At 36.0% G+C, this 16,110-nt stretch overlaps 2 protein-coding genes across 3 annotated transcripts; both read right to left on the bottom strand.

The window, feature by feature from the left end:
• Positions 1-1,409: 1,409 nt before the first annotated feature.
• LOC113709130 (uncharacterized) lies at positions 1,410-11,151 on the bottom strand. Its single transcript, XM_072065296.1, has 5 exons — positions 11,024-11,151; positions 10,652-10,723; positions 9,657-9,832; positions 7,088-7,405; positions 1,410-1,787 (listed from the first exon to the last, which is right to left on the bottom strand). Exons 2-4 carry the CDS (start codon positions 10,653-10,655, stop codon positions 7,106-7,108), a joined length of 480 nt encoding a protein of 159 aa, XP_071921397.1. The 5' UTR covers positions 10,656-10,723; positions 11,024-11,151; the 3' UTR covers positions 1,410-1,787; positions 7,088-7,105.
• A 923-nt stretch (positions 11,152-12,074) lies between these two features.
• LOC113709129 (ABC transporter B family member 9-like) lies at positions 12,075-15,676 on the bottom strand. 2 transcript variants are annotated; one of them, XM_072065295.1, is made up of 3 exons: positions 15,339-15,676; positions 13,068-13,122; positions 12,075-12,935 (listed from the first exon to the last, which is right to left on the bottom strand). In XM_072065295.1, exons 1-3 carry the CDS (start codon positions 15,588-15,590, stop codon positions 12,925-12,927), a joined length of 318 nt encoding a protein of 105 aa, XP_071921396.1. In that variant the 5' UTR covers positions 15,591-15,676; the 3' UTR covers positions 12,075-12,924. The 2 variants fall into 2 exon arrangements, with proteins under 2 accessions (XP_071921396.1, XP_027087687.1); XM_027231886.2 differs by having other exon boundaries at positions 12,075-12,931; positions 15,339-15,673.
• Between the last annotated feature and the right edge of the window lie 434 nt (positions 15,677-16,110).

The following is a 16,110-nucleotide window of genomic DNA, read 5'->3' as shown; positions in this document are numbered from 1 at the left end:
ATCTCCACGCTAATTAATTGATTCGCAAGGCATCACGTTTTTCACTAAATAATCAAGAAGTAAGAGATGCTTCTCCAGTTGGGACTTTTGTCGAACCAAAAGTCGCGCATTCAAGGAAAATGGAAGAAAAACTATCCTATCTCTAAACAATGACCAACGCCTCTCTACGTGGTCCCCCGGATAAGGAGCAAAACCAAATAAAAATAAAGGGTCCAGCCTACTCAAGTTCCCTCTATCATGTTTCCTATTGCTAATCAACTTCCTAGTACAATGCAACTCTTTATCAGTAAAAGCATAGGAAATCCGTTTCTTCTCTCCATGTGGGCTAGGTTTGTGGAGCTTTTAGTAGCCTCCCACATGTAGAGCAATTGTCTCAAAAAGGTCCCCCTTTTTAGTACTTTTCAGTTCCATTTCCTGTAGATAGGTCCAAATACCAAATATAAGCATATGTTAACAATTATAACAATATTTGGTAAGGACAAAAAGGAAAATTAACAATAAAATTACTAACAATTAACACCCTATTACTTGATAAACTTTCTCTCGTAATACTCTCAGTGGATGACAACAGACCCTCAAAATTTTTCATTGTCTTAGTGATGTACTTTCTTGTTTCTCCATTCATCCATTTGGAATTCTCAACTTGATTTTTCCCTTGTGAGCTAACTAGTTTGGAATAGTGCCCATCTTGATTTCTGATTAATTCAGCATGAGTTCCTAAATAGAAGACATGAAAGAGTTAGTAATGTTATCGGATAAATATTTTGACATGTCACAATGACATAGTTACCTTGCTCCACAATTTTTCCCTGATGCATAACTGCAATACTGTCAACGTTTTCAACACTTGATAAACTGTGAGTAACGATTATTGCTGTTTGTCTTGATGCAATCTTGAAGATTTCATCATAGATTGCTTTTTCAGTTTTTGTGTCCAATGCACTCGTTATTTCATCGAGAAGGAAAATTGTAGGGTCCTTTAGAATTATCCTAGCAATAGCAATTCTCTGCTTTTGTCCACCAGAGAGTTGAGCTCCAAGGTTGCCTACCATGGTGTCTAGACCCTGATAAAAATCTTACTTGATATATTTCCATGTCCAGTGATATAAAATCAAATATCCAGTAACTTATATCAGCATTAAGAAGGATCTAGTCAAATCTTTTTTGTATTATTTTGTAATCTTTACACCAACAGAAGCTTGTTCACTCATCATGTATTTACAAAAAATTAAGGGAGGAATAAAGAAACAAAAGTGTTCACCAGTGGTAAGTCTTTGATGAAGGCTGCAGCAGAAGAAGGCTAAAGGGCTTTGTTGATTTCATCTTCTATGGCATTTTCCTTTGCATATGCTATGTTCTCTGTTATTGTTGTGGCAAATAATACTAGTTCCTGACTGACTAAGCCTATCTTTTCCCTTAGCCACTTGAGCTGTAATCTCTTAACACTGACACCGTCTATTAGTACTTCACCAGCTTCTGGATCGTAAAACCTTTCTAGTAAACTAATCACTGTTGACTTCCCACATCCGTTTTTCCCAACTAAGGCTACATGCTTACCACTTGAGATGTGTAAACATAGACCAGAGAATACTTCCACAGCTTGCCTTGCAGGATATCTGAAGTAGACATCTTTTAGATGAATTTCACCCTTGATGTTTTCCAGTACAATCCCAGTCGAATCAATAGCATTGATTTTTGGCTTTCTTTTGATTGTCTTGAACATGTTACTTTCAGCAGCTTTTCCTGATGATAATGCGTTTAAACACGACGAAGATTGTAACAATGCCCTAGTGCAAGAAGTCAGAAAAACTTGTTAGGGAGGTTATAATGTCCAATGGAAACAGTAGATACTGTTAGACTGTTAGATAAATTGCAAACCTCTCTCTTGCAGGTAGAATGTTTATTTTCACTGATTAGATAGGAGTAATTTGTGACAAAAAAATCCTACCTAAAAAATTGATTGGAATTTGCATGTAAAACTAATGAAATTTTACCATAAGAATAATGCTCAAATTCCATTCCACCATATACCAGTGCAACTATAAGGCTGATAACCTATCCACCTGTGTAACCTTTCGCCAGGATTAATTTAGATCCATACCAAATGGTTAGTCCATAACCACCAAAAAGAATAAAAGACACTGTTCCTAATCCTAGCCTTGAGACCAATCCTTGTCTGGCAGAAAACACGTTGACTTTTTCTAGTTTCTTGGCATACTTAGTGATGGCTTCATTTTCTGCTGTTAAGGATGAAACCTTGTGCAAGAATTTGAAAATAATAATGTCAATCTTCTTCTCTAGGATAACAACCTAATTCAAGATCATTTCAAAGAACTAAAATGGAAGAATATCAAGTAACATAAGGTTTTAATTGCTCCAATAGTCTCTTCCACCACACCTCTGGCTTCAGAATAAGCAACTTGAGTGTTAATGGACATTTTGGTAAGAATAATCACTGTAACCCCTCCAACAATGAGAAGAGAAGGAATCATTGAAACCAAGGACAGAGAAAGAAGCCATCCTCTAGCAAAGGCAATTAAAAGCCCGCCAAGAAAGGTGGACAAGTATTGGATAGACTTTCCTATCTAAAATAAATGTGTTAGAAAATTGGCTTAATTTCTTTTAGGTAGAATTTTTGTTTTATGTGGAAGTAACTAGTTTACTAATTGGTTTTAGTTACTTGAAGTAGTAACCAAGGAATATTCTATTTAGTTTAGGATTGGAAGTTATTTCCTATTATATGTAAGTTTAGGAATTAGAATTGATTTCCTATTGTTATTTGGGTTTTGGCCAAATAATGTTATCTATAAATAGGTGGATTGACATACTACACAGGAGACACACAAGGAGACACAAGGGGCATACAAAAGGGCAACATGTAGCCTTATATATGGTGTGGTGAGAGAGGGTGTCGCGCCCCATTTTTTGATAAAATAAATAAATGGTTTAAAAAATGTATTTTTTGATTCAATTTGTGATTGGAAAATGAATTGTTATTTAAAAGAAAAATGGGTCTAAATGGGGGTTTGAGAATGCGACGATTTGACCCAAAATTATAGTTTAAAAAGGGTTTTTGAAATAAAAAAATCGGAGTCGCCACTTGGTAATGAGTTAAGGTGTACCAAGTCACCTAAAAATGAATTTTTAAAGAAAAATAGGAAAAAGTAGTAAGAAACCCCTTTTAAACGACTCCTAGTCCACGTAAACCAACGAAAAAGGTTCGGGAGTCACATTTGACGAAGGGGAAGGCAAGGATAAAAATCCAAGGCACCCCTTCGACCTAGCCAAGGCTAGTTGCGTGATTTAATCAAATATTTTCTTGTTTTAACCAAAGAATTTATTACATTTGGATGTACTATATGAATGCAAACCCTAGACCTAGGGGTATTGGGGGAAATTTCTCTTCAAAGGTTGAATGGTGCCAATCACATTAATTGTGAAGCCCAATAATGACCCTTTGGAGAGGTCACGAATAATGTGAGTGGGATGCAAATGAATGAAATGCATGTATGCAATGTGAGGACATGAGTTTGAAAAAGTAATAAAAAATAATAAATATGTAAATGAAAATGTGCACGTGAGTGGGCAAGGTACGGTATGTAAAATGATAATATGAAGTGCATGTGTGCAAGTGATGATAAAAGTGTTCGTGTGCAAGTGAAGAAACATAAAGGTGCACGTGTGCAAAATGGGAGGAAAAATGAAAGTGTGATAAGAGCATAAAATAGTAGAGTGGATTTGAAAATGCATGAGCCTAGGGAATTCATGCATATTGGGTACGGGGAGACCTAAATCGTGACTCAATTTGCCCTTTTATAGAGGGAATACAAGCGTGCTAAGGCTTAGAAAAAGCCACACTCGTCTATATCCCATATTTAAGGGGACCCTCAAGCAAATGAACCCTATAACTAGCATGAAATGCAAAAATCCTAAAATGGAGGGAAAAGGGGTTCGAGGGGCATGCAAAATGATAAAACTAAAAAAAATGCATGACATGTAATGAACATGCAAACATGTACTAACGAGGGGAAATCCCTAAGGGTCTAGCGTTGGACTAGCCCATTCTATGAATTCCGACTAGCGTTGGACTAGCGGAAACGTATATTCATTCATCACATTCATTCATGGCCATGGAAAGCGAGTAGACATGCCAAACACTCGTAAACACATAGCACATAACATTTAGCATGCTCGACTAGATGCAAGGGCCTAATAAAGCAAATTAACATGTAGCAACAAAGGTAAGCAACCAAACTAATAAATCTATTACATTTGCTAGCTAGGCACACGTCTTCAATAGGTCTTCATCAAATGCTTCTCCAAGCCCTATCTATTACAAGCTAAGAGGTGTACACATACCCCATAAAGAACAACTTAAATAAAAGTAAAAATAAATGAAATAAATGCAAGGAATTAAGGAAAGGCAAGGAAAGCGAAATAGACATGCATATTCACATAACACGTAGGAGCACGTAGGGTCAAATGAAGTGCAAATAAGGGATAGAATGTACCTCCCTTGAATCGATGCTCTAATGAAGTGAAATTATTAAATTACCCTCCAAAATAATAAAAAGGTCAAGGTACCACTTTAATTATCGAATAATCACATGAAACAACCATTAAACACAAAAGTGGAAATTAAGCATGAAACGAAAATTAAATATGGAATAGATCATGCACGTGCAAGCAAAACTCGGTCTCAAATAAAAGGTCTCAAGAATCTAAAGTGGAGTGCTAAATTGAAATGCTTACGGTGGAATCCATCACAATCAAATGCAAAAATCACAAAAAGAGAAAAACTATCACAGAAATTATTTATTATGATTAAATAACAAAATTATCTAAGAAAAACTGAATCAAATGAAACCAAGACTATGAATTCTTCCAAGATTATTAAGCTTTCATGACATTGGGAATTATCCATTGAAATTTGTCCACAATTCACGTAAAAACATACCGAAGCGAATTATCATGTAAAAGGGATCCAATTGCAAACATTAATCAATCATGTGAGCCCAATTAGAACATTTAAGAACTTTAAAGGTTCAAGAATGATGAAAAGGTCAAGTCATGGTTCAGATTGCAAATACTTTAGGACTCAATTGCAAGAAATTAAAGCATAATTGGGTCACAGTGCAACAAAGGGGAACTTAGGGGATCAAAGTGCAATTTTTGAAGTTATTTTCATGCAAAAACCATGCAATCACGTAGAAGGCCTTCTGCAATTCTGGTTTCCTTTCCTATATGACATGCTGTATTTCATTATTAACCAAATGTATCACCAAACAAACATCAACAACCACAAAACATCACTCCTAATCATCAACCAATTCGAGTGACAGTTTCATTACAAGGCTAAAACAGAAAATCTGGATCGGTGGCTACCAGAGATACAAGAAATATCAACCAAAGAAAGGAGTAAAGTGCTGCAATTTTCCAGTTGCAGCTTTGCCGCCACTTTCCTTGATGCTTTAGATCAAAACATGCAACTTCGTCAATCATTTTGCACAAGATTTAACTAGCAAATTGGATGAATAAAACCCAGGTTCTTGTGGCCTGTTACATGAATCAAAGACATGAAAGCTAATGCAACTTCATGCTATCCACAAAGAAAAACAAATTTTTTCGACACTTTGCCCTTAAGATTTCAGCAGCCAAAACAAATTTCAAACGCAGCTTGCTCTGAAAACACAATTTTTGATCAAAATAATGTCATGAAACTAAGCAACAAGGCCCATAACTAAAATGCAATCCTGCAAGTTCTGGCAATGCTACATACAAAGAAAATTCAGAATTTTCTTGTTTTCTGCTGCACTTTTCATTCGACAACTTTTGCAGCTCCAAGAAACTTTTGGCTAGCAAGATTCAATTCCAGCTCAAGTATGTTTAGACACAAACACTCAAAACCAATCCAAGCCTCATAACAACCATTTTATCATTCAAACCAACCAAAAACATAGAAGAAAAATCATGCAAAGGCTGGAGAAGTCTAGGCAAAAGGTTCGGCATTTCATACATTCTTAGCATAAACCTCCTTTTCTTTCGCTGGTTTCTTAAGCGGCAAATTTCTGGGTTTCATGTCAAACAGAGGGAACCAAGCTCTAAGCAAGCATCAAACTCTATTCTAGCAATCAAAACGCAGGAATCCGACATCCAAACATGAATGAGAACCCAGAATTCGCAAAAGCAAACTGGAAAATTCTTTTCTTCTTCACTCGGCTACACTGGAAAAATTCTAGCAGCTTTAGTCAATCATTTATCCGGGTTTTCCTCGGCCAAATCACTGAGTTATGTGCTCAAAGGTAACATGCATAGCTACTAAATGAAGTTATTATCAATTCTAGTCCAAAACGGGGTCAGACACCAGCAACATTGATCCCAAAATTCCAGAATTAATTCAACTATTCGCAGATGACATGCGTGCAGCAGATTTTTGTTTCACTCAAATTTCTGGTTTACACACAGCCAATTAATCTCATGCAGGGCTTAATCATCCAGTATTTAATTAGCTAAACACACAACCAAGTGAGGATCAAGCACTTTCCAGTAAATTCATACTAAAATATCCATACAACTCCCAAAACAACTCCATCGGCAAACTGGAAAATTGATTAAGCAGTCCAGCAACTTCTAGTAGAAATTTCCAGCCATGCAATCGAAATCTTGGCCATAAGGTTCACATGCAACACCAAATAAAAGGCTATTTATCAAATTGGGTCCATAACTAAGTTCGAATGCCATCAAAAATCACCATCTTACTATGAATTCATCCAATTTCTCTCTCGGTTGTCATACATGTAAACAGATTTTATATTCCTTCAATTTTCTTGCTTAAACATGTTGATTAACTTCATGCAAAGCTCAATCATCCAGCTGCTAATTAGCTAAACATACAATTAAGCTCAGATCATCACAACTTAGTAAGTTAAAGCTGAAATTTCCAGCTCAAGCAATCGGACAGTTCCAATTCCTTCAAAAATCAGATTTTCTTGTAACTTAGTTCATCATCCAACCGTACAACCCCACATGCATGCTTATAAACAGCTTCATCAACCCATAAACAACTAGTTTAAGTCCAGAAATTTACCTCAGCTTAAGACTTAGCTCACACGACAAGCAGCTGCAAAATTTTCCTCCTCTCGGCTTTGCTCACGCACGCAGGGTTGGTTGGTCTGAGTTCAGTAGTTGCAGCTGTGGTGATTGTGGTTATATTGATCACGGATGGTTGAAGGTGAAGAATGACACCGCAGCTTTCGAGTGATGAAGTAAATGATGAAGCTTGCACGGTTATCTCCTCTCTCACGCACTCTCGGACAGAACAGGGAAGTTGCAGCTCACCACTCGCATGGCTCTCTCTCTGGTTCCCCTTGTCGATGATACCAAGGCAGGGAAATCTTGTTGTGAGCTGAGGTAGTGGAATGGAAAATGAGTGGCGGATCCGGGAGGTAGAGTGTTTGAGAGGATAAAAGGGAATGCAGTCCGGCAGAAATGGAATTGTGATTTTTGATTTTTCTTTTTTTTTTCTTTTTTTTTTTAAAATTAATTAATTAATTAATTAAACAACAAAAATGATAATAATAAAACAATAATAATTAATGATGAAAACAACTTAATTAACATTAGATAAAAATAAACTAAAAACAACAAAAAATGCAAATTTCCATTTTTCATTTTCATTTTTTCCTTTTCTTTTGTTTTCGAAATAACCTAACCAAAAAATAAATAAAGTCAAAAGATTGAATTTTAAAAAAAATAAACATATTTTGTGAACAATTTTCTTCCCTTTCCTTTTTTTTTCTTTTTCCAAGACAAAAATTGAATTTTAAAACAACTAAAACATATTTTCTTTTTTTTTTGAAATTCTACATTAAAAAGACTAAAAATAATTAAAAAAATAAAACAAGTAAACGACTAAAGAAAATAAAAAGAATAACTAGCATGAACAAAAATAAATAAATCGTACCAAAATTTGGTGTCTACAGAGGGTTCTTGAACAATGAGAGATGGTATACAAGGGTTGGATTTGGGTTCAAGTTGTATTCTTGTATAGGATTTTCCTCTCATAATAAAGAACGAGTTTCTATCCGTGGACGTAAGTTCAATGATGGAGCCAAACCGCGTTAAATATTATATGTCATTTATCTTTCATACTTATGGCTTGTTTCTCATTAAATTGTTATGCACTTGACATCTCAATAATTGTTTATTCCGCGTCTAGATCCTAACAAGTGGTATCAGAACTTCAAGTTGTGAGACTGGACAATAGAGCAAAGTTCGTGGTTAAATCCTAGTTAACTATTAAGATCAATTGGATTGGTAGTTATTACTAATTGAACAATTTAATGAGTGGTATCCTTGTTTCAATGACTTGATAAAAAGCATTGATGGTGAAGAATGGAAAGTCAAAAAGCATGGAGATACTTGACAGTGAATCTAGGTAGGTAATTCAAGGATCAAGGAAAAGGTAGAGTCCAATGTTGATTTTGGACGTGAATCGTTGGAGACTTTCTCACACCTCCAATGGTTGATACTTCATCCCAGTGATTTTTAGATTTCGATTATATTTTTTGAGTGGTGCGGCACGTGTTCCAAAGAAATAAGGAGATCTAATTTTCATGTGCTAGAAGACTCTGACAGTTACGAGTTTTTCGTTTTAGGTAGAATCTTGGAAACCACACGTGGCGAGACAGTCCTAAAGATGAGAAGAAGTATGATAATTTTACCACTTGGTTACTTCAATGGTTAGGGTTAGAGCTCACAAAAGAGGATCTCAGATTACAAGTGGTAGTGAGAAGAAATCCTACAAAGAGATATGGTGAATTGAGGCACCTTCTCACTAGTCAACTGGAAGTTGGATTCGGGGTAACTACACATGTTCGTTTTCCGGTTGAATCAATTTGGTGTCAGGACTGTATTGATTCGGGTGTGTAGTTCGGTACCATATTATTTGGTAGTTGAAGGCAAATGGTTGCTAAAAGAAATTTTCGCCAAGGTGGAGATTTGTTAAGAAATTGGCTTAATTTCTTTTAGGTAGAATTTTTGTTTTGTGTGGAAGTAACTAGTTTCCTAATTGGTTTTAGTTACTTGAAGTAGTAGCCAAGGAATATTCTATTTAGTTTAGGATTAGAAGTTATTTCCTATTCTATGTAAGTTTAGGAATTAGAATTGATTTCCTATTGTTATTTGACTTTTGGCCAAATAATGTTATCTATAAATAGGTGGGTTGGCATACCATACAAGAGACATACAAGAAGACACAAGGGGCATACAAAAGGGCAACATGTAACCTTATACATGGGGTGGTAAGAAAAGGTTCTTGAGAGATGAGAGATGGTATACAAACGTTGGGTTTGGATTCAAGTTGTATTCTTGTATAGGGTTTTTCTCTCATAATAAAGAACGAGTTTCTCTCCGTAGACGTAGGCTCAATGGTGGAGCCCAACCACATTAAATATTATATATGTGTCGTTTATCTTTCATACTTGTGACTTGTTTGTCTAAATTGTTATATACTTAATATCTCAATAGTTGTGTGTTGCACGCTTGGATCCTAATAAAATGAATTGTCAAGCAAGTCCAGGAATAAGAGGAGAAATTCAATATTTATATAACTTGAAATTGATTAGAACTTCTTGAGGGATAGAATGAATTATTACCTCTTCACTCATTGCATCTTGAATGGTTATAGCATTACTTGAAGCCATCCCAAGGGCTTGTCCCACTGTCATTTCGGTGTCAAAATATCCAATTTCTTGTCTTAACAATGTTTCAAAGTACAAGCCTTGTAATCTAGAAGCTTGTCTTTCTCCTGTGATGGTCCAGCATGAGACCCCTGCAACAAAATCAGCAAAGAATGCATATAGTTCATCTAGAGGTTAACAATATGTTCCTGCATTAATCGAAGTGATCAATGCTATGACCTGCCTTAATAGTGAAAAAAAGATGAAAATGGAAAAGTACTAGTGTGTTATTTTAGAGCGTGGTAAATTTAAAGATCATTAACTGTATATTAGACAACAAAGAAGATGGCAAAAGAAATTGTAGCCAAACAACACAAGTTACAAAAATCAGAAGTTGAAGTAAAACAAACATTAGAAACTGGATTTCGGCATAAAAATGGTTAATTGGTATTCTTTGCAAGATTTTCCCTGATTCCCTGCAAGTTAATACAGATTATTTGGCTCCTCTCTAAGTGAAGTAAACCATATTTAAGCACATTACCAAATCAAATTAATCTGATTTTCATGATTTTATCTGTATGTAATACTTGTACACGAAATGGGACTAAAATTTATGTTATGAATTAAAATTTGAAATCAAATTCCAGTCACGATGCATGTTTTTAATGAATATTTATTCCAATAGTACCGGATAGTACTATTTGTCTTCAATTGTTAATAAATTTTATGTCCTTTTTTTCAAAAACAATAGATTAAACACGTATTTAGATCGATTACTACGTATACTAGACCCTCTTCAGTGAACCTGTTAAAAAGGGCAGGCTTTGATTAACAACTGTCTAACCGATACAATTGATTAGGATTAGCGAGATCAAACCATCCAAATCCCTAGCTTCTAGTTCTATGTATTGCATTCCCATCATGCAAACTTATTAGTTAATAACAGAACTGAAAATTATAGTGACACCTACGCATTTGTGCAGCAATCCGTGCTCCAGCAGCCAAGTATAGTAGCTTGATAGATACCTGCAAATGCCAAATACCTGCAAATGCCACAAGAACTTAAACTTTAAAACAAACATCTTCAAATAGAAGCAACAACGATAGGCAAAAGATCTCAACCAGTACCACTGGTAAGTCGCATGAAAAAAATTAAAGCAAATGGCCAACTCAACAATGTAATCGATGCTAGAAAATACCCCCAAACGAAGCAGCAAATAAACGTAATTGCACCCTGGAAATTAAACTCAGAAATTGCCCAAATTACCACCTTCTTTAATCCCTCAAGAAACCCAGACGCAAATTTCAGAAATTTAAGCTAATTGGAGAATAAATTACAATACCTCCACCTGTCAGAAATCGACAAGTGGTGACGGCATAGCTAGACAGAAAGGTTCGCAGGGGAGGAGGAGCTATTGGCGCACGCGAATTGAGGTGAGGCGTACGAGGAGGAGCTGTGCCCTTGGGTGGCGGCTACTGGATGGAGAGCGGTAGGGAGAAAGGCGCGCGACGGAGCTCCTGGCGACGTGCGCGGAGGAGAATCTGGCCGTGGGAGTGCGGCTTGGCCGCGAGCTGGTGGTGAGCTGTCACGCTGGAGGAGATGGGCCGAAAGAGGGGCGCGACAGGTGGAACTGGTGGCAGACAGTAGTGGAGGTGGTAGAGCTCGTTGATGGCCGTGAAGCGGAGTGAGAGAGGGGCGGCGCCCGCCTTGGGCGCGCAGCGGGCAGCAGTGGCGAGGCGGAGCTAGCAACAGCCGCGCGAGCTGGAGCTTGGAGGGAGAGAGATGAACGCTAGAGAGAGGCGCGGCAGAGGTACGGAGGGCACGCGGGCTCGCGGCAGCTCCTGGTGGCGCGCGAGGGAGAGAGGAAAGCTGGGGTGGGCAACGGCGTTGGTGGAGAGTTGATGGCCGTGAAGAGGAGGAGGAGCTGCGTGGGTGAGCTGGAAGCGCGCTGGCTGCGCGCGAGAAGGAGATGAGGAGCGTGGGCAGCGGCGGCGGACGAACGAAGGAAAAGAAGGAAAAAGGGAAAAGCAGGGGAGCGGCGGAGAAGAAAAAGAAAAGGAAAGGGAAGAAAGAAAAAGAAAGTAAACAAGGAAAGAAAGAAGAAAAGAAGAAAAAGAAAAAAAGAGAAAAGTAAAAAATAAAATAGATTTTTTTTTCTTCTTCGTGTATTTTTTTTTTCAAAAATTATTCTAACATAAATTGTCCAAATTTGAAATTTGTCTTTTTAAAAATTTTTTTTCTTTTTATTACAAAATTTAAAAAAAATTTTTTAAGGTTTAAAAAGAAAATAATCTTTTCTTTTTCTTTTAATGAGAGTAATAATAATAATAATAATAAATAATAAAAAACAAATTTTTTTTGAGTTCATGTTTTGGGTCGTCGAACACCGCGTGGGCACGCCAAGATTACAAAACATCCATTGATCTCAGGAGATACAAACATCGCGTGGGCACACCAAGATTTCACTTCCTGGTCACAGTGGAGGAAATATTAACATTGATACTACCCAACGGGGAAACGACAAAACGAAAGAAATAAATAACTAAAAACAATAAAACCAATATTCGGGTTGCTTCCCAAAAGAGCGCCTTTCTTTAGTGTCTTTGGTTAGACATAACCCATAATTTGCTTAAACCAAGCAAATTGGGTCCTCAAATGCATCGTCTCCACCCGTTCAACTGGAGCCCCATCATAATATGGCTTGAGACGATGACCATTCATCACAAATTTCTTCTCCGTCCTTAAACTCTGGATCTCCACTGCACCATAATCAAAGACATTAGTTACAACGAAGGGACCGATTCAACGAGAATGTAACTTACCTGGAAATAACTTCAATTTCGAGTGGTACAGTAGAACTTTTTGCCCTTATTCAAACGTCTTCCTAGAGACCTGCTGGTCATGAAATATCTTATTTTTCTACTTATAAATCACAGCATTCTCGTAGGTTTCATTTCGAATCTCCTCCAATTCTTGTAACTGTAATTTCCTTTGAATTCTGCCCTCTTCGATGTCCATATTGCATTGCCTAACCGCCCAAAATGCTCTATGTTCGAACTCGACGGGGAGGTGACATGGCTTTCCAAATACCAAACGATAAGGAGGCATGTCGATTGGCATCTTATACGCCGTTCTATATGCCCATAAAGCATCTTCAAGTCTCATACTCCAATCCTTCCTATCGGGTCGAACCATCTTCTCTAAAATCAACTTGATCTCTCGGTTAAAAAGGGTAGGCTTTGATTAACAACTGTCTAACCAATACAATTGATTAGGATTAGCGAGATCAAACCATCCAAATCCTTAGCTTCTAGTTCTATGTATTGCATTCCCATCATGCAAACTTATTAGTTAATAACAGAACTGAAAACTATAGTGACACCTACGCATTTGTGCAGCAATCCCTGCTCCAGCAGCCAAGTATAGTAGCTTGATAGATACCTGCAAATGCCAAAGATGTAAACTTCATTAAATGCATGTATCGTGACTAGAACCTTGGATAAACACTTGTATCTTGACCTATTCGGTTTACTTGGTGAATGTTAGAAAAATAATAATTGAAGCTTTAGTATTTGTTTGTTTTGTTTAGATAGTGTTCCATGTGTCTTAATATGTATGGTTGGTTACATAGGTTTTGCTGTTATTAGTTTGGCTGTGAGCTTGATGTGATGTAGTCCTAATCATGAGCACAGCTACGTGCATCCAAGTGGATGCAAATGCCCGCACGTTACTTTGACAAAATTAGTTTTAAGGTTTAGAAAATTCAAAGATTCCAAAAATTAATTATTATTTGCCTTCGCCAAAATTTAACACATTTTTTTTAATCTATATTGATCCTCAAACAATTAAAAATTTATGATTGTTATCATTTACAAGAATTTCGGATATACTTAAAGTTCATTATGGAAATTATTTCAAGAATAAATTTTTTAAAGTTTTTAAATTCAAATAGAGAGAATGATTTTCATTTTTAAATTTAACAACGATATGAACTTCAAAACCCAGTAAATTTAGAAAAGAGAATATATAAGGGGACTTAAATATAGATAGTGTATAAAATGAAGTAATAATATAATTAAAATCAATGAATATTTTTGTTGTAATTAAAAATTATATATATAAACCCACAGAAATAAAAAAATTCAATAAAACAACAAAGAGGCAAAAGGGAATAACTTCACTATCACTCAATAAGGCTTTGATATATATATATATATAAGCCTTATTGAGTAAATAATGAAGTATTCCCTTTTGCCTCTTTGTGGGTTTGCTGAATTTTTTAAACTTGATTTTCATAAGAGGGGAAAGAGAAGTGAAAAAGGAAGCTCAATAGCATGCTTCATCAATTAAAACTAACTAAAAACTAAAGATTACTTGTGCACACAATTTTCGTGTATAGTTTTTGGTCAACTTACACGAGTTTTTGGGTCGTGATAGAGACATAATAATTCAACTTGTGACTGGACTAATGTCCTTGAGCAAATCTAGAGGCTGCGAAGGGGCTACTATCTTTCTCGACGCATTTCTTTAGACAAAGATTTTGTTTCTTTTCTTACTCAGATGTTTTTTTGTTAGCAAATATCATTATTTTAAGTTATGAATCTTTCAAATCATTCCAGCAGGAGATTCGGACTATTTTTTCCCTAATGAAATTCAACTTTCATGTAGCAATAAGAGAACAAAAATAAATAGAAAACGTTGAAGAAGGCAATGAATTAATCTTCCCTTAAGATGTACTTGTGGATAATCTTGCACATGGCTTCGGGAAGGGCGGGAGGATGGGATGAAGAGCCTTACAAGTTATAGTCTGTGTAGTTCAAATTGGTTCGAGCAATTCTCAGAGTTTTGGTTTAACGGTGAACTTAGTTGTACTAGTTAACAAATTCAATTTTATATCTAAGTTGTATGAATTTATACCAAAATTTATAAGAATTATATCAGCCACATTGAACTAGATAGAACCCAACTTGTGAGGCCTTGATTCAAAATAACGTTAGATTGGAGAGATAATGAACGAATATTTTCTCTTCCATGATTGATACAAAAACTTCAAGTAATACAGATAGAGATGTGGTCCTTAATAAAAACAAAAACAGAAACGGTACTTTGGCATATCTAAAATACGTGAAGGATTAATCTTACATATAGTACTTATTCCATTGTCAGAGTTTAGGTTTGGATATGTGATAGATGACCTCCATTTAAATGTAGAATTCTCTTTTTTCCATATGTGTTGCGTGTTCAAACCTGTTAGTGTAAACTAATCTTTACACCATCAATGCTAAAAGGATTACTTCATGAATTATATATGGCCACTTTGCTTATTATGTTTTCTAAAAATAGCATGACTAATAAAAATGTAGTTCAAAACATTGGTCATCATGTTTTGACTATATATAAAGTTTTGAAATGTTTAAGTGTAGTACTAAAAAGCAGCTCAAGAAATAAAAGTTAACACTCTTTTATCATTTTAAATAGACTGAACGTACAAATTAAGGAATAAGCAAGAATTAAAGCACAAGATAACTTGTTAAGAAAACGTTTTTTTCCCCATATTTCGTAACATTGATTTAATCAGGCCGCCAGTTACATGCAAATAAAATATCCGAAATCCAAATTTGTCAAAAAAAAAAACTAATTGAAAGCATCTAAATTACCCGCAATATATCTTGAGGCATATGCTGGTAATCTGCAGTGCTAAAAGTGTCAACAACACCACCGAATAGGAGTGCCATAACAGGTTGTGCTAGTCCATTTGCAATGGCGTAGATTGACCCAAAAACCATCAAGAATATGTCAACTCCATCAGCAAACTTGAAAAGGGTGAAGAGGGAAAAACCCTTTTCATTTGCTTTGCTAGATTTTTGTGTTTGTTTTGGAGTCGGAGAAGCTGTTGTGTTTTCCTGCATGGTTTGCTATTGAAAGAGAGGTGTTTGTTATCAACGAGAATATGGTGTAAGATTCTTGCCAGTGTCTGTTCTTATATAGTTGAAAAATTTAACATTGGCAGGAAAAGTCATAAACAAATTGCCAAATTTAAGTCCTAAGGAAATTGCCAACTTTAACACTAATTGGCAGGAAAAGTCATAACGAGAGAAGAAAGGTAGGGTTGAGACACTAGCCAGAAAAAAACAAGGATAGCCTTGATTGGCTCAAGGAAACATTTATCTATTCTTGGCCACAAAATTCTGAGAGAAGAGAGCCAAATGGTGTTTTGAAATTTGGGATCATTATAGATAGGGGTCCATCCATCAAGGTACTAAATGAAAACATGCATAACATGCCATAAAGGATCAGAAAAATTAGGAACCATTTCCGAACCACTTTTATCATTTATGCTATAAAACTGGTTCGAAAACCCTGACTGCATAACATACATATGTTTTTTCTTAATTTTTACAAGTTAGCTTCCAAATATTTTTTTTTTCA

This window comes from Coffea arabica, chromosome 9c (genome assembly GCF_036785885.1).
Source record: "Coffea arabica cultivar ET-39 chromosome 9c, Coffea Arabica ET-39 HiFi, whole genome shotgun sequence".
Lineage (NCBI taxonomy): Eukaryota > Viridiplantae > Streptophyta > Magnoliopsida > Gentianales > Rubiaceae > Coffea > Coffea arabica.
This window is presented reverse-complemented; position numbering and strand designations above follow the sequence as displayed.

Bases quoted from the DNA above. Each gene is read 5' to 3' on its own strand.
- LOC113709130 (XM_072065296.1), bottom strand. The intron at 7,406-9,656 runs GTAATAATTCAT...CCACTACCTCAG, and splicing joins AAGATGCAATGAGTGAAGAG to CTCACAACAAGATTTCCCTG.
- LOC113709129 (XM_027231886.2), bottom strand. From the start codon at position 15,590: ATGCAGGAAAACACAACAGCTTCTCCGACTCCAAAACAAACACAAAAA. The intron at 13,123-15,338 runs GTAATTTAGATG...TGGCATTTGCAG, and splicing joins TGCCTCAAGATATATTGCGG to GTATCTATCAAGCTACTATA. The intron at 12,932-13,067 runs GTAGGTGTCACT...TTGGTTAGACAG, and splicing joins AGGGATTGCTGCACAAATGC to TTGTTAATCAAAGCCTACCC.